The following is a 27,170-nucleotide window of genomic DNA, read 5'->3' on the forward strand; positions in this document are numbered from 1 at the left end:
CACAAACTATTAGAACAGAAATACTTATCTTTTTTTCTTTTTAAGTTAATCTCCTGAAAATATGGCTGACATTCATGAAGGTGATAAGAAGTAGTACTTGTATAATGGTAGTGCCTCTTACCTGAGATCCCATGATTGCAAGGTGACTGAAAAATATTTCTAATTTATGAAGGAGCAGATATTTGACAGCTCCTAAAGTCAAGAATTGGAAAGAAAATCCTGAGCTGAATAAACGGGTGGGAGATCAGTATATAAAATACAATATTAAAGAAACTAAAAATCCCCTTAAAAGGAGACCAATAAACTAAATCTGTATGAAAGGTAACATGTTAGATGTAAGAATTAATTATGAAACAAATACTGGAGCAGATCTAATGGGCACAGTTACACATCTTCCTTTATAATAACAGCATAAAGCCTGTCATTAAACATGTTACCTTTTATAGCAGGCTGTTATGGAATAATAAAAAAAAATTGAAATTCAATAAAAAATTTTATTTAAATTACATTAAATATAAAGTAATAATTTTCATTGTAATTTTTAGTTCACACAAATTGAAGTGCAAAATGAATAAAAAAACAGTTGTGGTTACATAAAAACACTGACAACAGATGTGAAACAAACAGAAAAACAATCAGCATATAAAATACAATATTGAAGAAAGTAATAATCCCCTTAAAATGAGACAAATTATGTAAATCTAAGAATGAAATGTAACATGTTAGAATTTAGAATTAATTATGAAACAAATACTGGAGCTGAATTTAAAATCGAATTACACTGAAAATTTACTTTATCATTTATATAATTTTGATATTTTAGTTCAGAGACAAGTGCAAAATTAAAACAAAACAACAACAACTAGGCTTCACTTCTCACTTTGTATTGTGGTGAAAACATTTAACGGTAATCAGAAAACCATGTTTTTGCAAATTTACAATACCGTTCACTTGAAAAAAACTGCATAGTTTGAATCTCAAAATCCTAATATTTGCTAAGTCCTTTTGTAGCTCTTAATATTAAATACAAAAATTTGCTCAAATTCTATTCAACATACATGTTTGTACAGTTTGAATCTGTCATAGGCCCGAGGTAATTTTCACAAAACAAAATGCATGTCCAACGTATTTATTCTGTTTACAATCTGTGAAAGGCCACGATCAGAAATGGAAGTCTTTAAAACTATAATAGTGAAAAAAACAGATTTTTTTTTACCTTTGTATTTGTTGAAGAAATCAACAAAATGTCTCAGTATCTCTTGCTTAATTTTTCCCCCCTCACATAATGTAACATTAAACCTGAAGGCTAACTGAATAAAAATATAATGTTGTATTAGTGTAGAAACAAATTTGTATGAATAAAGTGTCTTAAGAGTAAAAACTAGAATTCTATTTGCTACCTATCTTACCAAGGTGAGAAGTTCAGCTTTTCTTTGAAACATTTCCCTCAACGGTGTCTCTGAATTCCAGCCTTGGTTCTTTGTAAATGTGTAAACACACCCAAAGAGATCAGGAAACAATGCCAGAACATCATTTTGGGCTGCTTCCTTGGCACTGTGAACAAGGAAGGTTTTATTACTGCATGGTAAATAAGACAACCAAGGTTATAGATAGATAGAGTCACTTGTCATTTAGTTTAACTCACTAATGCTCATGGAGATTGCGTATGAAGCGCAGTAATCCCAGTGTGTTTTCAGTGTAGGGCTTTTTACTTTCCAAATTCTGAACCATCACTTCTGGAAACTGCAACAAAAACATTAGTCATGAAGTTGATTTTAGGAACATAGACATTTGATCTGTGGTGTTACAGTCACCTTATTTTTCCACTGCTTAAAGGATCCGTCCATAGCACATTTTTCTAGGGAATCAATCAGCTCCTGGCCAGCCTTTCGATAGTTTGCAACCTCTTTCCTGTTACCGATCTTTCTCAAGTATTCAGTTTTCCTGGGAAGTTCAAATCATGCTTTATAAATTAAAACATACAAATTAAACATAAACAAAAGAAGAATTGATGAACATTTAAAAATATAAGAGCAAAAGTGTAGGAAAAGGATTTAGCATTAGCAGAAAATGTTAGCATGCATGCCTAACCAGGTTCATCATGGATGATCAACTGTGGCTCAGTTTGTTCTAACATGAAGATCTCTATCCCCGTTTTACAGTGTGAAACCAGGAATCATACATCTTGTTCCAGTAATCAGGAAAAATTATTTATCAGTCATCGATCAGCATGACTTCCTTACTTTTCAGACGTCCAGAAGAAGGGATGGTTTAAGCATTCTTCTACTTTGGGTCTTTCCTTTGGCTCTTTGTTGATCATCCACTCGATCAGATCCTTTGCCACCACATCTTGAACATGATCCAAACTGTACTTCCCATCATAAATGTTGGACTCACATTTAAAGGATATGTCACCAAATGGATGGTGGCCTCCAGACAGGATATAATAGATCAGCATGCCTGCCACCTTAATAATAACACATATTATCAGTTTAGGTACGTTTAGTCATTTTTCAGTTAATAAAGTTTGTGTAGCAGACTTTACCTGGATGTCAGTGCTTGACTTGTATGATATGACAGGTTCTTCTGCTAAAGTCTCTCGGGCCATCCAGCATCTGGTTCCTGCACTGCGTGTACGTAAAGTTGTTTGGCCTTTGAGTAAGCGTCTGCTTATGCCAAAATCAGCTAATCTTGCCCTCCCAGTAACATCTGCAGGAGGAACAACATACAAAACTCATTAAACTAAATCATTAATTTATATTTACCAGACAGGTTTTGTTTAGTTTTTCCCTGAATTTCAAACATGTCTTACCAATCAAAACGTTCTGGGGTTTGAGATCTCGATGAAGAATTTTAGGATTTCCACAGTGAAGCACCTTTAGACTTTTAAGAACTTGTTTGATAAGTTTCTTTAACATCTGTGGGCCATGGTCATTGTTCCTGATATATTCTTCCAATGTGTATTCACAAAGTTGCAGACAAAGATATCCAAAGTTCTCGTCCTCCTGAAAATCAACATATCGTACGATATAAGGATGATCGAGTTCAGGGAGTCGTAGGATTCCTTCTTCATTCTTCAGCTCTTCATAGTTGCTTTTAGACATTCTCTTAATGGCAACTTCTGTGCCGTCCTCTCTCAGCCCCAAGAAGACTTCAGTGCCATCGCTTCCCTTCGCTATTCTGAATTCTGCATCATTCACATAAATAATGCTTCTGATTCTGGATATTTTACTGTCATCTGAGCCAACAAGTTTCTCCAGTTTGTCCTTCCACCTCTTGCTGACTGGAAGCCAGTTTTTTTTTTTCTGATTCCCCACACTTTCTAAATGGATAAACTCCATTAACTAGAATGCTCTTTAATTTCCAATATACTAACAGTAACACTATGCAATGAAAACAGACAGCTAAAATTGTCAATGGAATGTATGTTGATGGGGCGACTGCCACTTGCTCGTCAGGGATAAGACTCATTTTTTTCCTTCAGATTACCTGTGAAAGACAAATCACTGAAATTAGCCAAGTAATGCAAAATCTGGTTCCAGTTTAATCTTAAGAAAAGCTAAAAGAATATCAATAAAATTTGAGTTTAAAGAATATTAACAGTTTATAATGGTTTTCAGAAGTGAATAATTCTATTTTGGCTACCAGACTGGAAGATTCATGTATATTATATATAATTCACATGCAAACACTGACATCCTTAGTTATAATTCATCAATTTCATCACTTTTGCTTTTCTTATAACTAAATGTTCTGCATTTATCTTTAATAGTTTTTGAGACAGTCATGTTCAAATATTTGCTCAAATTACAATGTGCAAGAAAAATGGCTTGAATGTGGCTTGGTGGGCCTTTAAAAAAAAGATATCTACAGGTAAAATGAACAGAAATCACTGTATACTGTGATATTCAAACTTTGAATCATAAAAATCAGAGATAGTGGAGCACAAAATATTCTAAATGTTATGAGGATTTGAGACTGGAGTGATGTAAGTTCCATCTCGAAATGCCAGTATTTTATTCTACGTGGACAGGACAATTTACCGATACTTTGTTTTTGTGATATAACTCGTTATAGCTGTTCTATCAAACATGAAAATTGAATGAAAATAACATTTTCTTTGTGACTGAATTTCCTGTTAAAAAGTATTCTCCATTGTTTATTTTACTGAATTGTGTAATAAAACTATATAGCATTCAGAAATTATCACCAGTTGTCTTCTGTAATTTGAGATTTTTAATAATACGTAACCAAATATGGGATTTTGCAGAAGTGCTGGCCGTTTTTCCCCATGTTATAATTAGGAAAAACTTAAGACATTTTTTTAATGTATGTGTCCCAAATTACAGATCCTGTCTTATTTTAGGGAAATATATTCATGTATATATTTCACACATTTCTTTCAGTGTGTGAAAGAAAGGTCTGAAAGTGTGCATCTTCAAATGTATTTGACATGTCAAGCTAATTTTTCACAGCAATCATTATAATGTTCCCATTTTTCTGTAACTTGGAGATGGTCGAGTAGAAGGCTTGCTTGATTTCATGATGACCCAGCTGACATGTATACCAAGATTTATGTTGCTGTGATCAAACAATAACATCGGTGTGGTTTTCTTAATCAAGCAGACAGAGCCCACTGTTTCTACTGGTGTCGCTAATCATGTTAATAAAATCTCTGTACCCAAAGAAAACTTTTATTATTATAATTAGTAACACATGTGTTTACCTACAATTTTATTTTAGGTATTACAGAGAACAAAGTAAAGGTTTGAACAGTGAGGACTGCAGCAGTATATGTACCTGAAGCCCTCATATTTATTTTAAAAGTAAAAGCCCTCCGAATTCTCATTTTTGAACTACTCTTTCAAAGACTTCAGAATGCTCTTAAAAGGAACATTTGTGTTTCCATAAGATAATTGCAGTCTATATCAACAGTATACACCCTCACAGAGATACCATGTCAAGTCAATCTGATTTTGGAAATCACAATTTCCCTAAATATTACTGTTGTCTTAAAAGAGTTAAGACACAAACTTTTCAAAACTTTACCTTTATTTTATTTTTTTCTGTTATGAAATACAATTACTTTTCAAACACTGATGCACATTTTTCCAAACTTCAAGTAGTGTTCAACTCACCTGATTTGTCATCGAAGGTCCTGATCCTGGTGGCGTTGGAAACGAACACATGGCACAGTTGCTGTTCGTGTCAAATACTAAAATACAGGGTCAAAATAAATTAGGTAGATATTGGACTGAGTGAAACATTGAAGCCAATTTCTACATATGCCAAACTGTTTACTTACGACTTTTGACACTACACTAGATAAATATCTAAATATCTGATAGGACTTGTCATTTTTGGAAACTGGTGTAACTATGTTGCCATTATCTACTGAGTTTCATTCTTTTAATCCAAGATCCCTTGAAGTGAAATTTATCATTAGACTTCTGTAGAACTTCATTTTTGTTTTGCAGGATGAAACTCGACCCTGAGTCCAGACTCTGCAGCCTTTTTTGGTGCTGCAAAGAAAACACAAATAAACTGAGTGTGAGTGTTTTTCTAAAAGTTACACTGAGTATTTGCGCAGACATGCTGACTGTTTGCTGGGAGAGCCAGCTGTCTGTGACGTCGTCTCTTCCGCTAATCTGATGAGCGCCGTCAAGCTGACCTGCATTCAGCACATGTGTCTGAAAGCACACACTCACCACTGTAAGCTGAGGAGCCCAAATGGCTGATCACGCTGACCAACGACTAGTGAGCGGTTTCCTGGGAGAGAGCAGCGGCACCACTCGTTAGCTTAGAAATGGGCTCCATCTGTGCTTGAAATGAACTGTGTGCCTTTTCCCTTACCTCTTCACTAAAGGTTGAGTCCTTGCTGATCACCAGCTGCTGCGTCAGAACGATGGCACTGTTCTTCTTCGCCACTGTGAAGGATGGAGTGAATGTAAATCGCTTCAGCTGGAGGATCAGCACACTGGAAGAGATGAGATGGAGAGGAGAGGCTCAGAGGAAGACACAAGGAGGACATGACATGAAAGAAACTGTTAGGCCGACACCGACTGAACTGTGGTGATTTGAGGCTTTTGGGGACCGATCCGATGTTACTCACTTGGGCAGGTTCAAGAAAGACAGCTCCTCTTTCATCTTCTTGGCTCCGCACTGGCACTCATAGTCCAACAGGCCACCCTGCAGCAGGGAGCAGGAGAAAAAGGTTCATTAGAGTTGAACTCTTTCACAGATGAATTCATATATTTGTGGGAGCAAGCCCGTTCACAGAATGGAGTCTAAACGAGCTCTTACTTTCAGGTATGAGTCCAGGCACTGGCTCACTGAGCCTCGATGTACCAGGTCCAAGGAGAGGTGGAGTTAGTCCTCCCGCCCAAAGAACTGCACACCACATCTGCAGAATCACATCATTTCAAACATTACAGACTCACGGTGATTAAGAAATATCAGCAACATCATGAAAACATTAGAGGTTTGCTGTGTTCCTACTTTTTGCAGCTCTTTGCTCAAAATCGTGAAGCCAATGTGAGCTCTAACTGGACAGATGGAAGGTTTGTCCAAGGCAGCTGCTTCTGCCTGCAGCTTAGAGAACTCACACTGGAGCACGTCCAGAGCACAGACGAGGAACTCGTGGGCATCCTGCACACAGACACAGACAGAACAAAACACAGTTTCATGTGCAAATGTACAAACTATAGCAGAGATGAGTGTGCTGCGTAGTGCAAAAAGACAGCTGCTCACTTTCTGATCATCATCATCAAACTCTGGATGAGACGCAGCAACCGTGTCTTTAAAGGCAGTCAGGACAGAGCTTTTGTGCCAGCTGTCGTTGTTGAAGCGGCTCAATTTGATGTCCACAAACTGACTGCAAACAGCAGAAGTGAAGAAGAGACAAAGTTAGTTTGTGTTTCACATTGATCAGCAAATTGGTGGAGAAACCAAAGAGCGACGGTGTCTGCGCTGTACCTGATGTGCAGGCACTCTGGGTGAAACCTCCACAGCTGCAGCTGGCTGCAGAGCTCCTCAGTAAAGACTCTCAGTGTGAGGAGAGTTTGCAGAGCAGGGCCCATGTAGCATGTATGCTTCAGGTTAGGCAATCTTAAACACGAGCACAAAGAGGAAGCAAGTCAGAGGATTTTCCTCTGTTGTTCTTCAAATCACTGACTTTAACCTGATATTCATCTGAACACTGGCTCCATATTCAGTGTGTGTGCATGACTCTTACCTGAGGCAGTCCAGCTCTCATTGGGAGAGGATGTTTGTGCAGGAGGTCAGAGACGTTGAGCGGTATCCATACTCTGTGTCCAACGTAGCCCCCTGGCTCCCACCATGACCTGCTGGGGTAGACGGCCTGGAAACTGGCTCACCTCTCTCAGGGACTTCAGGACAGAGCGGCTCATCATTGAAGGTCACCTTTTTCTTTGGGGAACACATCACCAGTTAGTTCAATCAAAACGTGTGAGTGTCAATCCTAACATTCAGACTCCACATGTTCCTATAACAGCTGTTCACGTGTCACACTCGGCTCTGTAGAACATACTGTGCAGAAAAACAGCAGCGAGTTGGGAGGGCACGAAACCTCCGTCTGGACACCAACGTCCTTGACTTCACATTTGTCAGTGCTGATGTTACCGTGATAAAAAGACACAAACAGTGCAGTCACAGTGATGAAATTACAGGAGAAGAGACACAAAGCAATAAATCAGCTTTAAACAGGAACACAGTAAAAGGACCTCATACCTCAGATCTGTAGCAGAAGGTGGCAGGAATGTTTCACGTGCCACGGCTTCTTTATCAGGTACAGCTGAGACTGGAGGCTTCGGACCTGCTGAGTCCTTCTCCAGAACATCCTCAGACTTCGTCAAAGGAGCTTGCAAAGAAAAGCGTCTGGACTTCTTTAAGTTGCTTCAAGTTGCTGAACTGAAGAAGCTTCTCAGTTCTGAACTGAAGAAGCTTCTCGGATGAGAGGTGAAACGTCTTCAAGCAACTTAAAGAAGTCCAGATGCTTTTCTTTGCAAGCTCCTTTGACTACGATGACCTGGATGACTGAGAACCTTCACAAACAACATCCTCAGACTTCTTGCGCCACCAGGAAGCATTCTTTGCTGTGTTCCTCTGAGCCTCAGCTGGAGGTGAGGCTGGGGCAGCAGAGGTGGCTGGAGTGTCAGGGACCACATGTTCATTTGTGAGATCCTTTCGTGCACTCACACTGGAAACTCAACGACAACACAGAAGATCAGTCTGCTGTAATGCACTCAAACTGCACTCAGCGCCTCAAGAAACTCAGCTGAAAGGACTGCATGAAGCTGTGGACTCCACAGAGGGAACAAATCTACAACTTACACATTGAAAACTGATTCAGCTCAAATATTCAGACAAATGAGAAAACTGTGCTGAAATGTAGCTAATGTCCAATAAACAGCGTAGTGGAGGGAGTTTAAAGCTCCATCAGCCTCTCCAACATAATGATGTAATGCAGACCTGCTGTCAGTGTAAATCTCCAGGACATGTCAGCAATATAAAAGTTTAATAAACTGAAATGGGGGACGTGCCTAACACTAATATTTCATATACTACTTCAATCCACTAATCAATTTAAGGTGTTTGTTTTAAAATATAGTTGAACAGAAAAACACAATGCACATGTGCAAATAACAGTAGCCAGATGCTGCCACAAGATGGCGGCGAAGTAAAAGTTGGCTGCAAAGCTTTATGACAGAAGCTGTTTGATAAGAAAGCAGAGAGATCGCTTTACTTTGGGACTTTTAATCAATGTGTATTATTACATTCGATTAAACAAGCACTGCTTTTCCTTCACGCTTTCTGAAGCTCTTTCAAAGTTTTTCTCTTCAGTACCCAAAATTTATTGCAGCATATCTCAGACTGGGGTGTCCTTAAAAGAAATTCATGAAATTGTTTGAGTGGAGGACAAAAGATTTTTCAGGTCTAAACCACCCACACTGTCTCCACCAATAGCCGAATAGCATCTGAAAGTCATGTCTTTAAGAAACAGGAAAAAGTCCAGCTTTGCATTACGTCATTATATACAAAGAGTGAGAGGTATTTGATCATTAGTGTTGATTAAGTTGTTTTATAATATTCATGTGAAATGTGTTCACTGCCCTGTGCAGGTTGGTGTTTTTGTTGGAGTCTAAAATTGCGAGCCAGGATTCAGGATCCCCAGCTGCGATGCAGGAAGGTTTCCAGCCTACTTAGAAGTGACAACTTTGTTACTTCTTGACAGATAAGCTTATGCGATCTCAAAACAATACACTACCCGGGTAGTACCACTAACATTAACGCTACACACACACTTCACACACCTGAACTGAAAAGACTGAAAAGAACTCTGAACTCTGGACTATGAAACTGAATACACGGACTGACAAATATAGACTATTGGAACTGTTGTGAACTGTTGAATGACTGTTTATGGTTTTGTTTAAATAAATCTTAACTGTTCTTTTAGCTGTGTGTCATTCGCTCCTTCGTCGATTCCTAGAGAACATAAGGCCAAGATCCTAACTTTCCCTACATTGTGTAGTGGTAAAGTATCGTGTGATACATTTTCAAAATGTAAAGAAACGAGGTCTGGCTAAAGACTTTTGCACAGTACTGCATATATGATGTGATCCTGTCATCCTTCTGTAAACTGGTTTAACCTCCTAAGACCCGAACTCTTCCACAGCATGCATTTTTAATTTCTCTTTGATATTTGGGCATATTGGGGCCCGATGAATGTAAAAACAAAGAATTACCAGATTTTTTTTACCAGATTTTTGTTTTTAAGAAAACTGAGAGTCACATATGAGGATATTCGTTTAAAATTTTGATAGAACAGAGTATTTTGGTCTAAATAACCCAAAATGTGATGTCCACATATGTGGACGCCAGGTCCTAGGAGGTTAAATAACAGAACGAAAGAGGATTTCCCTTCAAAATCATCAATTTACATTCAGTTTGCAGGAGAACTAAGTGCTGTTTTTAAGCTCTTGCTGTCAGCAAGTGCTGGGTGTCTGGGGTGGCTTGGACCTCTTTCCTGTCGGGGCGGGGCTCTTTCAGGGGGCGGGTCTTGGGTGCTGGGACCTCTGGGACCTTGATCTCGGCTTGCACCGGGTTAGCTGGCCTCTAGTGGGGTTGGCTGTCCATTGCCTCAGGGCTTCCCAACTCTTGGTCATGGGAGCCCCTTTCAGGACCTCCCTCCTGCTCCTGCAGAGATGAGTGCGCAGATATGTGTGGCTTCAGGCCTTTGGTACTCTTGTGGAGCTGCCGATGGCTCGGTTATCCTGAATATATCTCTGTCTGTCTCTTGCTCGTGGGGGGCATTATTGCTGTTTCCCAGCCTCATTTTCAAGTACATTTCATGGCAAAGACACACTCACAGTTGACACTGTCTCTCATTCTCTCTCACACACTCACACACACAAGAATTATTGTGTTCCAGGTGCTGTATGCTTGTTCTTCTTACAAAACTTCTTCTTCTGACAAACATACAAAACAAATACGAAGTCAGGAAAGGGGAAAAAACTTTTTCACATGAGAGTAATTGAGAGTGGTGCAGGACATGTATAAGGGCAGCGTAACAGTGTAGTAGAAATGATGGATGGTTTCGAGGTAGGGCTGGGATTACAGTCCAGTTCATCACACAGGATCTTTGTATGCCATCAAATAGGTGAAAGGACGGTTCCACAGTGTGTGGCATTAACTGTCAAACATGGAGGAGGAAGTGTGATGGTCTGGGGCTGTTTTGCTGAATCCAGGGTCGGTGACTCGTACAGAGTGAGAGGCACCCTGAACCAAAACGGCTACCACAGCATTCAGCATTGAACCTGCTTCCCCTCTCAGTGTCTGCCTTGTGCCAGTTTGCAGTGTTGCAAAGAAGTGAACTTAAATCTAATCTACAACAGCAAAGACATACACAGCCTTTCTGCTGTGGGAGAAGCATTAAGTCTGTGTTAAATATACAAGTTGTGGCCATTTTCATAAGATTTGATTGTTTAACATTCATATTGACAAAGTAAGGATTCTGGGGGACACGAGGTGTGCTCCAGCAAATATTTTCTCTGTGGTCCCATTAAAGATGGATTCAAACATGAGAGAGATTCCTCAGTTTAAATACCCTTGGCATGAGATGGCAAAAAAGACATTCTGTACTGACTCAGAAGTACAGATATTAATGGTAAAACCACTCCAGTAAAAGTTGAAGCACTGATTCAACTTGTTTTCTCAAGTAAAAGTGTGAAAATCTAAAATGTACTCAACGTAAAAAAAGTAAAAAGTAGCTCTTTGGAGGATTTTTCTACAAGATACTTTTGTGCACAGCTAATAATACATTAATATAGAACAAGGTTTTGTTCTATATTAATGTATTATTAAAGTAACATTAATACATGAGAATAAAAACTTTACTTCCTTAAATTTTAATTCTCATAAATATACTCAGCTTGAATCAGTTTGGTAGAACATGAGCAGAGAAAAAGAAGAAAAATGTTAAAGAATCTCTACATTGTAGAGAGCGAAAATGAGTAAGGAACGAGTTAAAGTGGGATTCAGCAGGTGGGGGAACTCTAAAATCGGTTGCAGTGGCGCAGCAAAAGGTAAAGAATTGCAATTCCTATTCAGAGCTCCAGTAGATTTTCTTTGTGTACAGGCTGTGATCAGCTGATCTGGGCTGCTGGTGCTCTGAGGTTTACTGCTCTTTGTGGATTTACACATCTGAATTTAACAAGATGTGAGCAGGTGTTTTATGAGTTGTCCTGGCTGATTTCCATCATCTACACTGACAGTACACTATTTGTCTCGTGTTTATACTAAACAGTATGAAGGGTATTCAGTGAATAAATCTAAGCATCATCAGCTTCACTTCAAAATCATCTCAGCTGCACTTGATGTGACCCAACTCTCACCATGAGCACCACAGCCACTGTGCACCAGTCACACACACTGCTTTATTTTAAACTACGAGCTGCAAGCCAGTTTATCCTGTACTGAACTGTAGATTATTTTCATGCAACCTTTATAGTTAGTCTAGCTTAGTTTGTTTTGCAGCACTTTTCAATACATAGAAAAATGTAATGTCACATGTACAGATCCAATATGTGATTTTAAAACGTGAGGACTTACATGTAATATTTTAATTTCCAGTTTATCAAATCCCACTCAGCAGTCCTTACCTTTAAATCTAACCTCTCTCCTTCCTCTGCTCTCCTGTCTTTCTTATCTTTCTCCATCTCTGAGTGAAAAACAGCAGCTGGACCGTTCGCTAGCAGCACACTGCACACAAAGATTGTGTTTGCTGATGTTTGTTGAGCTGATGGAAACATTGCATCTGAAATGACCTGCTACTTAAAATCATTGCCCTCTTTATCCTCCTCTCACTCCTCTTTTGTAGTGCTGGCTAGATGCTGAAGTACAGCAACCACCTGTCGTTCTGCACCCCTTACTAAGGCACACGAGTTTGCCTTTTTGACTCTTTTTATGCTAAAGGGAGCAGTTGAAAGACAAAGTTTTTCATTTTATTTTTAGTCTGAGTTTGTTAATGTTTTCAGAAAATAAAATTCTGTTCAGGCTGCCACACTGAAAGATTCATTCAAGCAAAAATAATAACTTGGAAACACTGACAACCTTAACTGTGATTTAAAGTATTCATGTGTAAAAGGACCCCTTTGATTTCTGTGTTCACACATGTTAGCAACTCTTTCCCAGATCTCAGTGGTGGAGAACTATAGCTAGCTCAGGCTTATTTGGTGTTTCACTTATTGTACTAAAAACTGTGTTTAAACTATTAAATTACACTCTGTACATGTTCTAGGGAGTTTTGGGTAAGACCATCTATGAATGCTGTTATAATTACAAGAAATTAAAAACGATGAGTTCCATGTTAAAATGTAAAATAATAATGTTTGAAGTTCTTTTAAAAATTCTGTAATTCCTTTTAAAAGTAATACAATATGTTTAATGGGTTTAAAAAAGCATTTGAATTATATATGGTTCATTTTTACAAGTATGCTGCTTTACTGTGACGAGGGAAGTGAATGTGTTTGTGATCAGTAGCTGGATTGAGAGAAGTTGTGACGGAAAGTACAAGAAGTTTGTGTATATGTAAGTGTGTATGTATGAACTGGACCATCTGTTTGACAATCTTTGTTGATGTGCATATTTTGCATATTATGTACAGAAAACATGCCCTCCACCTTTTGGAAACGTGACTACAGAGCCGATAAAAGCAGTATAAAAACATTTGATGTTGAAAAGACATCCACAACGACCACATTTGGACTATAATTAGCCGGTACACGGAGGTCCTCTGGATGTCAACATTAGACGTTCTGTAGACACACCGCTTGGCGCGTCAGTGAATCAAAATTGTACGTCCAAAAGTGAAATAGAAAAGACGTCACTCTGATGTCACTGATCGCAGTGGATCCTTACCAATGACTGTAGAAAAATGCTTCAATGTGAATGATATCAAGCTTTACCATTCTTTTGTATGATTTTGGTTTACACTTAAATGTTACTCTAATGATATAGGCCTACACAAAGATTAATGAGTTAACAGCTTTATTGCTAAGCTTCTAAAGACATTAAAAGCAGGTTTAGGAGCAACAACTCAAAACAATAACTTTTCTCAGATAACACACAAAAAAGGAAAACAGCTGAGCGGGAGAACACAACAACCCACATAGCAAAATTGGTATGGCCCGGATCTGGCCCACACAATGCGCTTACACATGACCCACATACCGCAAAAAATGATGGCATTTTTCATTAAAACTGTGAATTTAAATGACAAGAGGCCATAAACTATGGTGGTATAATACCTAATTTAACTCAATTTTATTTGGACTTTGCTATAAGAATTGTGCTAACAGCATTTGGCTCTGTTTTTGGAACCAAACTGATTGTGTTACTGTGAAGATGAAACATTTTAATCTGTTCTATGTTTTAGAGAAAAGCCTGAAGCATTGCATTTCTGCAGTTGGCTGCACTGTAGTAGTTTGTTTGCTTATTTTTTGCAGGATTTTGAATTCCAATTCCCTGACAACTGTAAGAGATGATGCATTCTCAGGGCTGCCATATCTGGAGTACCTGTGAGTTTCTTTGTTGTTGTTGTTGTTGTTTTTAATCAAAGTACTTCGAAGACAAGAACAGAGGCTTCACAGCATGATGAAGTTATGCTGTGAAATTGAAGTTATCATACCTCAATAAAGCTCTACATCATTTTTGTGAGAAATGATGCTGTTTTAATGGGAATGAGGCTTTTTTTGTTGGATGCTGGCATTTTTCCAGTGGGGTAGGCAGTTGTTGGTTACACACCCTCTAGTGGTTCCAGTAAAACTAGAAAACAGTCTTTGTTTCTCTTTTCATTCATCACACCAAAGTACACCAGCTTCTTTACTGGGTACACCTTGTTATTACTCAGACGCCTTTTTGCCTTTTGGACTGTATGGGCAGCAGAAAGGATCATCGGCACCCCTCTGCCCTCCATCCAGGACCTGTACCTCTCAAGAACCAGGAAACGGGCAGGGAAAATCATCACAGACCCCTCACACCGTGGACACAGACTTTTTGACCCGCTGCCCTCTGGCAGACGGTATAGAAGGCTGCAGACCAGGACCACCCGACATAGGAACAGTTTCTTTCCCCTCGCCATCTCCCTCCTAAACAGCTGACCTGTCGTACTGCTCCCACTGCCAGACTGCAACTGCACCTTATGTACATTCTGCAGTATTCACTCCACCTCATTTCATTTCTGTCATCCTGTATTCTATGTATATAAGTTTAGATTGGTTATTTATAGTTGGTTTACACAGCTTTGTGTATGCATGTGTATGCATGTGTAATGTGTATATATAGACACGTGTGTGTGTGTGTGTGTGTGTGTGTGTGATTTACATTGCTGTGCTTGAGAGTCACCATCTACCGGAACCAAATTCCTTGTATGTGTCTGCACATATAGATGGCCAATAAACACGATTCTGATTCTGATCATTTGAGTTTTGTAACATGGCGAATGCGCATGATCAGCAACAATACTCAGGCAGGCTGTGGTGTTTAAATGATGTGGCCCAAAGTGTGCCAAGAAAATATCCTGAACCATTAATATAAGGCAGGATGGAACCATGTGCTCATCTGCTTACGCCAAATTCTGACACTAGTATCCAAACGTTGCAGCAGAAGGTGAGATTTATCAGACCAGGCATCGTTTTTCCAGTCTTCTGCTGTCCATTTTTTGGTGAGCCCCTGTCATTGTAGCCTCAGTTTCCTGTTCCTCTTAGCTGAAAGAGTGGCACCAGATGTGGTCTTCTGCAGTTGTCCGCTTCAAGGTTCAGCATCTCATGTGTTCAGAGATGGTCTTCTGCACACCTCAGTTTAACCTGTTGTTATTTGAGTTTCTATTGCCTTCCTATCAACATTAAGCAGTCTAGTCATTCTCCTCTGACCTTTGGCAGCAAAAGGGTATTTTTACCCAGAGAATTGCTGCTCACTTGATATTTCCAGGTTTTTTTGAACAGTTCTCTGTAAACCCTAGAAATGATTGTGCTGAGAAATCCCAGCAGATCAGCATTTTCTGAAATACTCCACAACCATGCCACATTCAAAGTTGCCTAAATCACCTTTCTTCCCCATTTTGATGCTCAGTTTGATTTTCAGAAAGTCGTCTTGACCATGTCTACGTGCATAAATGTATTGAGTAGCTGCCATATGATAGTGGAACAGGTGTACCTAAAACGTGACTGGTGAGTCTATATGCACATATTCCAAAGTCTTGCAAATTACAAAATAAACAAATCCTTTCACTGAACCATTGCCCCAGAATAAATACATGTGACTGTAGCATCAAGTCATTGCTATTTAACAGAAACATCAAACACAAGGGTAGCTATGATCACAATCAGCTCTTACACAACTTTTACAAACATTATGGTATAATAATAATAATAATAATAAACTTTATTTATAAAGCACACTAAAAAACCAAGGGTATACCAAGGTGCTTGACAAAAATAAAATAGGAAAAGGGAGATGGGAGGGAAAAGAGAAAGGACCTGGCACGTATCAATTATAAAACCTTGACAATCATAAGATATAAAAGTAGTTCACAAGCATAACGGATAAAAATGTACCAACGCACACCAAGTGTTAACTAGGTGGAAAGGCAAGATTAAAGAAATAAGTCTTCAGCCGTGATTTAAACAGAGGCAGAGAGTCAGACGCCCGTATACACACAGGAAGGTTGTTCCATAAGACCGGGGCAGCTACAGCAAACGCGCGGTCACCGCAAGACTTCAGCCGAGAACGAGGTTGCTCCAGAAGAATTTGGGTAGCAGATCTAAGTGCTCTGACAGGAGTGTGTAACCTGAGAAGCTCATTGAGGCTCAGCACCAAATTATTAATAGTTTTGTAGGTGAAAAGTAATATTTTAAATTGAATACGGTATTTAATTGGAAGCCAGTGCAAGCCAGCAAGAACAGGAGTGATGGAAGAAAACTTCCTGCTACCTGTCAAAAGGCGTGCCGCTGCATTCTGGACAGTCTGCAATCTAATGAGAAGGGTGGAGGAAAGGCCAATGTAAAGAGAGTTGCAGTAGTCCAACCTGGAAGTCACGAATGCGTGAATGAGTTTTTCCAGGTCATTGAATGTAGCGCTTAGCCTTAGAAATGAGGCGCAGCTGATTAAAACTAGACCTCACAACAGCAGACACTTGCTTGTCAAATTTAAGTGAGCTATCCAGTAGTATGCCCAAATTACTGGCATAATCAGAAGGAGAGCTAGCAAAAGGCATCAGAGCAGCACACAGTTGGTCGCGGGGGATTTTACTATCAAACACCACAATCTCCGTTTTCTTTTCGTTCAGGACAAGAGAATTACTCTTGAACCAATCTTTAACCTCACACATGCATTCACGAAAATAGTGAAAAGACATAGCAAGATCATCAGTAATCTCAAAATAAATCTGTATATCATCAGCATAGCAATGAAAGGCAATATTATACTTCTCAAAAATTGCTCCAAGAGGGAGCAGATATAGCGAAAAGAGAATAGGGCCTAATACAGATCCTTGAGGCACACCACAGCGTACAGGTACCGAGGAAGATGAGAAGTTGCCCAAATTAACCGAAAAAGACCTGTCAGCGAGATAAGATTTAAACCAGTTGAGGGCAGTGCCTCTTATACCCACAGTATGCTCAAGTCTTAGTAGAAGAATGTTATGATCAACCATATCAAAAGCAGAGGAAAGGTCCAATAAAACCAGGACCACAGAGCGTCCAGAGTCAGTGCTTACAAATAGGTCATTGAGAACTCTAAGCAAGGCCGTTTCAGTGCTGTGCCGTGGCTTAAAGGCAGACTGAAATTTCTCTGCAATGTTGTTCGCGTCTAGGTACGCCTGAAGCTGAGAGAAAACTAGTCGCTCCAGGATCTTAGACAGAAACGGAAGCTTAGAGATTGGTCGACAGTTCAAAAGATCATAACAATCAAGATTCTTTTTTTTCAGAATAGTATAAATTGGTAATAATAGGTATAAATTGACTCCAGAAAGCTCACCGGATTCAGTACGATGTCAGAAATATTCTTTCTGAAACTGAAATAGCAAGAATATAGAAAGTGCACTCAACATCCCCCCAACAGGCCTCCAGTTATATATGACTATGTAAATAACATGAATATTATCTTGTTTGTTTTCAAGTTGTTTTATTATTGTAAAAAAAGAAAATATGTACATTATATAAAGTGTACAGTTGCTTTTTCAGTCTTCTTTTAATTGGTGGCTGTAGCTAGGGAGGTAGAGCAGCTCCAGTCTGCATGCCAAATATTCTTGGGCAAGATACTCAAGTTCCTCTCGGTTGTATCTATCAGAGTGTCAGTGTTTGATAGAAAGCGCATCAGTAGAAAAAGCTTAGAAAAAAGTCCTGATCTGAATTAGACAAGTTTCAAGGATTTCGAGTGCTCAGGTACAATAGAAAAGTGCTGTTCAAGAACCAGTCCACTTACCATTTGGTTTACTAGCTGGCAAAATGTTGAAATTGATCAAAAAATATACTTTTCTTTTTCTTCTTGTTGATCCACAGATTCATTGAGAGTAACAAACTAGAGACTACATCCAAATATGCCTTCAGAGGACTCAGGGACCTGACTCACTTGGATGTTCCAGTGACTGAAAATACAACTGTTATCTGTTATACATGATTTAATGATGTCTCTTTTCATAATCAACTGCATTTGTTTCCAGGTCTTTGGCAAACAATAACATTAAAGCCTTGCCCAGGGACCTCTTCATTGACCTTGACTCCCTTATAGAGCTGTGAGTTTGTACATAGTTAAATAGGAAAATAGCGTGCTGTGTAATTCTTCCAGTCTGTCTTTCTCCCTGTTCAGCCGTGAAACACAATATTCCCTTTCTGCAGGGACCTGCGACGCAATGCCTTTGAATGTGACTGCAGAGCCAAGTGGCTTATGACGTGGTTAAAGAACACCAATGCCACAGTGTCAGATGTTGTGTTTGCTGGACCAGAGGACATGAAGGGCAAGCGCCTCAATGATATGACCAGCCTGCAGAATGAGTGTGTCTCCACAGGTGAGAAACACCTGAGCCAGCTGCCCTTCTCTCATGTCCAGCTGAGATCAGGATCAGAGAACTCAGCAGAGTCTTTCTAAGAAGTGTAGAGGTTATTCATTTAACGTGGCTTTGTTGGTTTGTGAAAAATATATTTCCCAATGTTCCTTTCCACAGATTTCATCCTTCATCAGTCTGTTGCCTCAGAATCGTTGTCTGTTGACACATTCAGCTATAAGAATGATGTCTACGTGGCCATTTCTGCTCCCAGCACAGAGAGCTGTATGATTTTCCAGTGGGACCACATAGAAATGAACTTCAGGACTTATGATAACATCACAGGTAAAGTTTGATTTCGCCTTCTGCAGGAAATGTGTCCTAACTTACGACATAACTGGAAACCCCTCTTGATCCTGCAGCGCAACCTTCTAACAATTTAAGTCCTTGCAGGCTGTGTCGACCCAACGTGTAGTTACATCTCTGCATGTCAGGTTACGTGGAAGGTTAGGTGGAGGGTTAAAGGGAGTTTCAAGTGACACTGTAAGTTAGGAAGTCTAAATCACACATTAGGCTAACAAACACTCCCAGAATGCTCCCAGTTTCATTCTCACGCGATTCATGTGTTTCTCTGCCCTTTAGGTCAGTCCATTGTGGGGTGCAAATCTGTTATCATCGAAAATGAGGTGTTTGTCATTGTGGCTCAGCTGTTTGGTGGTTCCCACATTTACAAGTTTGATGACGACCAAAGCAGGTTCAATAAGTTCCAGGATATCGAGGTGTCCAAGATCTCTAAGCCCAATGATATTGAGGCCTTCCAGATTGGCTCTGATTGGTTCTTTGTGATTGCTGACAGCTCAAAAGCTGGCCTCTCCACCCTCTACAAGTGGAATGATAATGGCTTTTATTCGTACCAGTCACTGCACCAGTGGTACCGCGACACGGATGTAGAGTTTCTCGACTTGGATGGGAAAGCTCACCTTATTCTAGCGAGCCGCTCACAGGTTCCAGTGATCTACCAGTGGAGCCGGAGCAACCAGAAGTTCATCCTGCAGGGTGAGAACCCCAACATGGAGGATGTAGTGGTTGTGAAACACTTTCGGATCAAGGAGGAGCTCTACCTGGCTATGACGCGGTATATCGGTGATTCTAAAGTTCTGCGTTGGGGCACCAAACAGTTTGCTGAGATCCAAGCTTTGCCCTCTCGAGGCTCCATGATTCTCCAGCCGTTCTCTTTCAAGGAACGTTACTGTCTGGCTCTGGGAAGCGACTACACCTTCTCACAGATCTACCTGTGGGATGAGGACAACAAAATCTTTGACCGCTTTAAGGAGGTGTACATCCAAGCCCCACGCTCTTTCACCGTGGTATCTACCGACCGCAGGGACTTTATTTTTTCCTCGAGCTTCAAGGGAAACACGCAGATCTTTGAGCACATCATCATCGACCTGAGCTTGTGAGGGGCTGTGCCTTATCGTCCCGTCTGAAATCAAATGTCTTCCACTTGAAAGACAAATTCAAGAAGGAAAAAAAAAAGAGAAAGGACCTTATAAACTCTCAAATATCCACACCTTCATAGTTTTCACTCACGAATTAGAGCGGGGTCAAGATGTATCGTGACTATTTCTGAATGGCCTTGCACTCATGGATCCTCAGACTTTCTGAAGTACTACCCTTTCATAACTACTACTATTCTCTTAAAAATACCACTGAAGTTCATGACGGGTTAAAAAAAGAGACATTTAATTGAATCTATTTGGATTAATCTTTTTTTTTGTTTAATATCTTTCTCTCAGTAGTTTTATGCAGCTATAAAAATACATCAGGACCTGAATGAACGTAACAAATTTATTCTGATTTGCGGTGACTGTTGATGGATTGAATGATTTTGCCACCTACCTGTATCCTCATACCCTGTGGTAACGTACAGTGCCTTGCCTTATAAACACTGGGGTCTTTTGTTTGATGGTTACACAGTGCCTCCTTCTGGCTGTGATGAAGTACCACACCCCTCTGCTCTTTCCATTACAGGGAATGTCTAGAAAGCACAAACCTTTAATTATCATAGCTGAGATCATAGAGTGTAGCTGTTTGTTGGAAGGTGTCTTTGTAGATGCTGTAGATTATAATGCATACAGTAGGAAGCAGTGGTTTGTTGTTACAGTTAGTAAAATATCCAGGACTTGACCTTATACAAATTCATTAATGGAGAATCGCCATTTAGATACAACTTCTAGATCTGCTGTAATATAATGTGGCAAAGTACAGAGAAACTTTATCAGTATTGCAAAGGACCTGTGTTTAGATGATGTCAGGGAAAAAAAAACCTCCTGATATGTTTAAAAAAAACAAACAGTTTTGCCCAATTACCAATATTTTTTTTTACTAACATCTGAAGTCAGAAGCATCAGAGGCAGAATTAGTGTGACCAAAAGGAAGGAAAATAAATGTACATGTAAATATATCTTCAAGCTTACTGAATTTTTTTTTTCAGATTTTTATTCTGCTTTTGGAAATGCTGAATGTTGACAAGCTCCAAAATGTACATAAACCAAGGATTGTAATGTCACCACCTGTTTGAATGGACCTTTGCACTTACAAAACTCAAATGTTACTGCAGCCTGCAAGAGCATGACATTCAAAAAAGGGTGTTTGCCAAATTCTTTTTAGAAAAACCTAACAAAGACTAAAAGTGCTTCTAGGTTAACAATATGCAAGCGTTACAATTCTTTTGTATGATTTTGTTTAAGCCTAATGAATGTTCCTCTTAAAAATATGATGTAATATCAAAATAAATCTGTGAAAACATGACTTCTGAATGTGTTTTGTATTGACTGATAATCAGGATTATGGTTATAATTCAAGTTTATTTGTGTCACTGTAATGATCAATCACTGATACTGATCATTAACAATAAAACTTCCCTTCTTTCCCTAAAAAACCCAAAACCCAAAAATGGACATTAAGATTGTAAAGTTGCACAAAGAAAGAAGAAACATTCAGTACTGTCGGGTGTTTGAATGGTCACAGATGCAAAAGTGTAAAACCTGATAATGTGCAGTCTGTATGCAATCTAACCAGCATTAAAATCTCACCATTATATTCTGGCGTTCACATGTCAGTATTTCAGACACTCAAACACTTAAACACCTCAAACCCACTGTCAAATATGCTGGTTCAAGTGTGGTGATTTGAGCTTCTTCTGCAGACACAAGCAATAAAGCACCTTGCAGTCAACGAACTCTTCTGTATGCCAAAGTGTTTTAGAGTCAAATGTGAGGCTGTCTGTCCGACAGATAAAGCTTCTTCTAAATTAGGCCATGCAACAGGATAATGACCCCAAGCACAGCAGCAAATCTACAGCATGGAAGTCCAGACCTCAACCTGACTGAAATGCTGTGTATAAAGGAATGCTTGCAAATGTCATTGATTTGAAGTTATTGCTGCTAACTGCTGGTTCTGTAAACTACTCAATCACAGAATGATTACAATATGGAACTAAAACAAATGCCTGAATCCTAAATTGTGGATATCCTATTGTGGTGATCTAAAATGTAACACTAAATGTGATTAAAACACGAATAATCTGGACTCCTGGGCTGAACGACCGCGAGGATCACGAGCCCGAGGAAAACACAAAATACACATGACTCTGTGACAAAGACAATTCATTCTTGAATGAAGACATTGATCAGACACATTTAAAATGCAGCCAATTGTGTTTATTATTAAATTATTGAGCAAATAGAAGGGGGTGGGGGGGGGTGTCAAGGAAAGGGGTAGAAAGGAGGAAAGAGATAGAGGAGAGAAAACCCCAACAATCCCCTCTGAGCAAGCACTAGGCGACAGTGGATAGGAAAAACTCCCTTTAAAGGAAGAAACCTATGACAGAACCAGGCTCTAGAGGGGGCAGTCAACTGTCGGGACTGGTTGGGGGGTGACGGTGAAAAGAGAGAGAGGGAGGAGGGAGATGGGACAGGTGTTAGGAGTTCAAGGGAGCTAGGGGAGGGAGAGGTGTCAAGGTGTCCGGAGAGAGGGAGAGGGCAGGAGAGGGGAGGTCAAAATTACGATGGAACAGAGGTGGAGGAAGACGAGGTGACATCAGCAGTGGAAAAACCAGACAAAGCATGAGTGTCCTTCCTCCTGAAGAAGCGGAAGCGTTTCTTCCTCTTTTCCAGGAGCTTTTCCACGAGAACCGTTTTCTCTAGGATGAGGGTTCTCAGCTGATCGATTGTTTCTGTATTGTCCTTCTCAAGTCTCCTGCATGTTTTCTCCACTTCTTCTAATTCGGCTTGTTTGTCTTCGAGCCTTTCTTTCAACTCATTAGAAGTTGCCTCCTGTTTTTGCACTTTCTCCTTTTCTCCTTCCAGTTCAGCTGTTGTGTACTTAATTTTGTTGCCAAGTTCTTGCAGTTTTTGCTTTGTCTTCTCAAAGTCCTGGACAAGAAGAAGTTTTTCTTCGTTCTGCTTTATGTCCTGTTGTTCTTTCTCTTCACACAGCTCTTGATATTTGTTCTGTGTTTCATAATGCATTGCCTGCAGTGCTCTGTATTTTCCCTCCATGCCTTGGAGCTGGCACTGCATTTCTCCCTGGTTTATGTCCAGTTGTTCTTTCACTTCAAGGATTTCTGTATTTTTTTGTAAAGCTTCATCGAGCTTTACTCGCAAGCCTTCATTGTTTTTCTCCATGTTCTGAATCTTGCAATCTAATTCTTTTTGTTTCATCTCCTGTTGCTTTTTCTCTTGCAGCAACTCCTCATATTTGTGCATTGTTTTTTCAAGCCTTGCCTGCAGCATCCTGTCTTTTCCCTCCATGTGTTGGAGTTGGCTCTCCATGTCTCGCTGCTTTATGTCCTGTTGGTTTTTCTCGTCGAGGATCGCTTCATTTATTTGCAGAGCTTCATCAAGCTTTACTTGCAGCTCGTCATTTTGTTTCTTGATGTTCTTAAGCTCGCGGCCCATTCGCTTTTGTTTGATCTGCTGCTGCCTTTTCTCTTGAAGAACCTCTTTATTTGTTTCCTGATTTTTATCATCCCTTGCTTTTACCACTCTGTATTTGATCTCCATCTTTTCAAGTTGATCGTGCATCTGTCTTTCTCTCATGTCCTGTTGTTTCGTCACTTGGAGGATTTCTTTCATTTTTTCTAGAGCTTCATCCAGCTTTCCTTGGAGCTCTTGGTTCCTTTCCTCCATGTCTTTGATATCCCATTCTTTTTCCTCAATAATACTCTCCTTTTCTTGGAGCAGGTAGGACATTTTTTTTAATTGAGCGCTCTGTCTCTCATTTTCCTCCATCAATAAGACAATCTTCTCTCTGTTAAGAAGATTTTCCTTCTCCATTTCTTCCAAGCGCTTTTCTTCTAACTCTACTTGTTCATCCCAAGGAAGAGAGGAGAGGTAAGGGTCTTCTGGTTCATCCCAGGGAAGAGCGCTGGGGTCAACTTCTTGACTTTTTGGTTCTTCTCCTTGAGACATGTTGGAGTCTGGAGTTAGGATCCAAATGTGTCCAGATGCTTCTCTGGCAAACAGTTGAGGGCTGCGAACAGAAATGCTGCCAGTAATGGACTAAAAGTCGTTGTTTTTGACTGTTATTTGTCGGTTTTAGGATCAAATGATCACGTTGGTGGTAAGACTCTAAATCTGTGTCACGAACAATCGAAGGCTGCGAACATAAATGCTGCTAATAACGGACTAAAAGTTGTTGCTTCTCACCCCTATTTATGGGTTTAAGGATCAAAGGCTGGTAAGATTCTAAATGGGTGGATGTCACGATTCTGGAAGCCAAAGAGGTTGTCACATGACATTTCTGGGATTTTTCACTTGGACAAATAACCACAACAACATGGTTACCATAGTTATAATAATAAACTTTATGATGTGTTGCTAACATTTTGGTTGTTGTGATGATTCAAATTTGTTCAGTAAACTTCATCAAAATGAACATGTGTTGACATAAGCATATATTTGGATCTCATATCTTCTTATTAAATGTAGCTAATGTCCAATAAACTGAACTCTGGGACTTACCTAACACTAATATTTTATATATTACTTCAACTCACTAATTTAAATAAAGGGTTTTGTATTAAGAAAATAAAATATTTTGATCAATTTGAGAATAAAGTCAAAATTTCAAGATTAAATTTGAAAATCTATTTTGAGCAAAGCATCGAAATGTTGTTGTTTCAAGACAAACTGCCACGTTTCTTATACCTTCTACAAAATGCCTTGTGTAGATGAGTTAGCCATTTCAAATTGTACAAATCCACTCTTCCAAGTTTGTGTGTTTTTCTGTCTGACCAGATGCAGCTTTCTGCACCATCATTTCAACATCCTTTTACTTATCAACATAATATGTTTGTGTGCTAAAAGAGAAATCATTTCCTTCCTTGTTACTTAAGCCAATTCTGAAGTGCAATTTCACTCAGAGGGTACAGCAACCATGGCTGATTGTCTTGAAACAAAATAGAATGACAATGTTATTCTCAAAATGATCATTAATATTTTTTTTATCTTTATGTGGCCCTAATACTACTTTGTATAAATAACCTTGGCATCTTATTTTTTTAATAAAAAAATCCTAAAGCACTTAACTGTTTTCAGTTTTTTTTTGGTAAAACAATTAATTTGAAAAATCGTAGATAACAACAATAATTATTTTTATGTTATAAAAATGTATAAACATTGCATGTTGGAGGATTAGCCACAGGAACATAAAAAGTGGTTTTGGTAATTACCAGTACTGTGTATTTAGGGCAGCTGTGGCGTAAACTTTCCACTGGATAGTAATAATAATTTTGTTAAGTACTGCATGTGCTGAGTATAAACTGGACTAATGAAATATTTAATGCCCTTCACATTTGTGTGAATTAGACTGATATTCTGAAAAGAAGCTGTGTAATAAATTGTAAGATTATCAGATCAAATCAGAGCAAAGAGGTGGGAAAGGAAATCTCCACCAAGGTCTAAAAATTCCTCGAATTAAATTGTGCTAAAAAAAAGCAGCCTGAGAAAATTGGTGTAAAAGACCTTAAAGGTATACTGGTTATACAGTGCCTTACTTACTTATATGTTCTTCATTTTGTTTTCATAGCCATACTTTATATTTTCATCAATGGTAGAAATAGTTCATAATCTGAAACACAACATATCTGTCAAACACAGTGGAGGCAATGGTATGACATTGGAACTGGTGGAACTGGGTCATTGGTGTTTATTGATGATGTGACTGTGGATAGAAGAAGCAGTATGAACTCTGAAGTGTACAGGGCTGATCTATCTACTCAGATTCAGCCAAACGCTGCAACTGCAAAAGCAAAGAAATGAGACATAGTTCCCATTCCCAATGGCCAAGTGAGTCACCTGATCTCAGTCCAACAGAGGAGGCTTTTCAATTAATAAATAAAATACAAAACTGGATGCAGTGAAACTCACAAACAAACAGCATCTAAAGGTAGCCGCAGTAAAGGCCCAGCAGAACATCTCAGGGAAGGAAACAACATTTTTTGATGTTCATGAGTTCTAGGCATCAAGCAGTCATTCATTTCAAAGGATTAAAATAACCTTCATGTTTAAATTAGGTTGGTTTGTGTAATTAATGTTGCGACTCTGAAAATGGCAAAGTAAAAAAATGACTGTATTCTTGTAATTTTTGGAGGACTGCACACAAGTGCGTCTCCGTGGTCTCTGCACAATTTTAATTTCCACAATCCCTCTTTCTGTCTAGACCAAGATCTACTCAAATGGAAACCAAAAATAAAAGAATATCTGCAATAATAAATCCTAGGTTTTTGGGTTTTTTCAACACTAAGAACAGAAAAAGTGTACTTTTATAAACCGCTTTGATAAGCTGATTATCCAGCAGTTTCACATTTACTAGCAGACTCAAAGAAATAAGATTTCATCAGAGGTAAGGAAGTTCAAAACTGTCAAACACTCATATGAACAGTGAGAGAAACCAAGCTGCAATAGAAAAACAGCAGGATGGGGGAAAAGTCAGTACCTGCAGCACGTGCTCCGCCTCATTGTCCATCAGTCCTGTCAGATCAAGCTTTCGACCCATGGCTGATACCCCACCAGCTCTCTCAGCCTCACCGACTAAACAATCAGCTTGTTGTTTTTATCTGGAAAAGAGAAAAATAGTCAGGCCAAATAAAATACACAAAATACAAACAAAAACACCTGAGAGTGACAAAGTTCCCAGAATACCTGAGTTTACAGCTGGATGGTTTAGTGCACACTGTTGGAGGAAATGAAATATATTCACTAAAGAAGAAGTACTTCACTACTTTGTAGTACTTTACAGTTATAGTTACTAGTTCTAAGCCTGTGATTTTACACTTAAAAACATGGTATGATCATAAAACACAAACATTAAACTACTTCTAATCAAACATTTTGAGCCTGATGTTCAAGGAGTCATTAATTTTTTTCTCTTGGGTCTTTAATTAAGACATGATTCCTAAAATACATGCTGAGACTTTATGGAGAGAGTGAACCAGATCCAGCTAACATGTTTTCCATTCAGGCTTCTTTATAAGTCTCAGCATGTCACATATCACTCATAGGGACTAATTTATTACAACTAAAGTACTTTTACTCACTTTTGA

General features: G+C 39.2%; 2 protein-coding genes and 1 pseudogene across 4 annotated transcripts; 1 reads left to right on the plus strand and 2 right to left on the minus strand.

Moving 5' to 3' along the window:
* The window catches only part of LOC109195478 (leucine-rich repeat LGI family member 2-like), a 401,007-nt pseudogene that overhangs the window by 45,447 nt on the left and 328,390 nt on the right, over positions 1 to 27,170 (minus strand).
* LOC102076544 (serine/threonine-protein kinase/endoribonuclease IRE1) lies at positions 600 to 7,884 on the minus strand. Of its 3 annotated transcripts, XM_025900066.1 has the most exons (18): positions 7,750 to 7,884; positions 7,550 to 7,631; positions 7,235 to 7,428; positions 6,976 to 7,107; positions 6,751 to 6,874; positions 6,499 to 6,648; positions 6,304 to 6,403; positions 6,113 to 6,189; positions 5,854 to 5,977; positions 5,709 to 5,769; positions 5,306 to 5,522; positions 5,139 to 5,215; positions 2,813 to 3,489; positions 2,546 to 2,709; positions 2,244 to 2,467; positions 1,815 to 1,944; positions 1,646 to 1,743; positions 600 to 1,554 (listed from the first exon to the last, which is right to left on the minus strand). In XM_025900066.1, exons 13-18 carry the CDS (start codon positions 3,339 to 3,341, stop codon positions 1,401 to 1,403), a joined length of 1,299 nt encoding a protein of 432 aa, XP_025755851.1. In that variant the 5' UTR covers positions 3,342 to 3,489; positions 5,139 to 5,215; positions 5,306 to 5,522; positions 5,709 to 5,769; positions 5,854 to 5,977; positions 6,113 to 6,189; positions 6,304 to 6,403; positions 6,499 to 6,648; positions 6,751 to 6,874; positions 6,976 to 7,107; positions 7,235 to 7,428; positions 7,550 to 7,631; positions 7,750 to 7,884; the 3' UTR covers positions 600 to 1,400. The 3 variants fall into 3 exon arrangements, with proteins under 3 accessions (XP_025755851.1, XP_025755850.1, XP_019203160.1); XM_025900065.1 differs by having other exon boundaries at positions 5,139 to 5,522; XM_019347615.2 differs by lacking the exon at positions 7,750 to 7,884 and having other exon boundaries at positions 5,139 to 5,522; positions 7,550 to 7,724.
* Positions 11,531 to 20,862, plus strand: LOC109195383 (leucine-rich repeat LGI family member 2-like). The gene is made up of 7 exons (XM_019347379.2): positions 11,531 to 11,565; positions 14,028 to 14,099; positions 18,081 to 18,152; positions 18,242 to 18,313; positions 18,417 to 18,586; positions 18,743 to 18,907; positions 19,205 to 20,862. The coding sequence occupies exons 1-7, from the start codon at positions 11,531 to 11,533 to the stop codon at positions 20,020 to 20,022; spliced, it is 1,404 nt and encodes a 467-aa protein (XP_019202924.1). The 3' UTR covers positions 20,023 to 20,862.

The sequence above is a fragment of the Oreochromis niloticus genome, linkage group LG18 (genome assembly GCF_001858045.2).
Source record: "Oreochromis niloticus isolate F11D_XX linkage group LG18, O_niloticus_UMD_NMBU, whole genome shotgun sequence".
NCBI lineage: Eukaryota > Metazoa > Chordata > Actinopteri > Cichliformes > Cichlidae > Oreochromis > Oreochromis niloticus.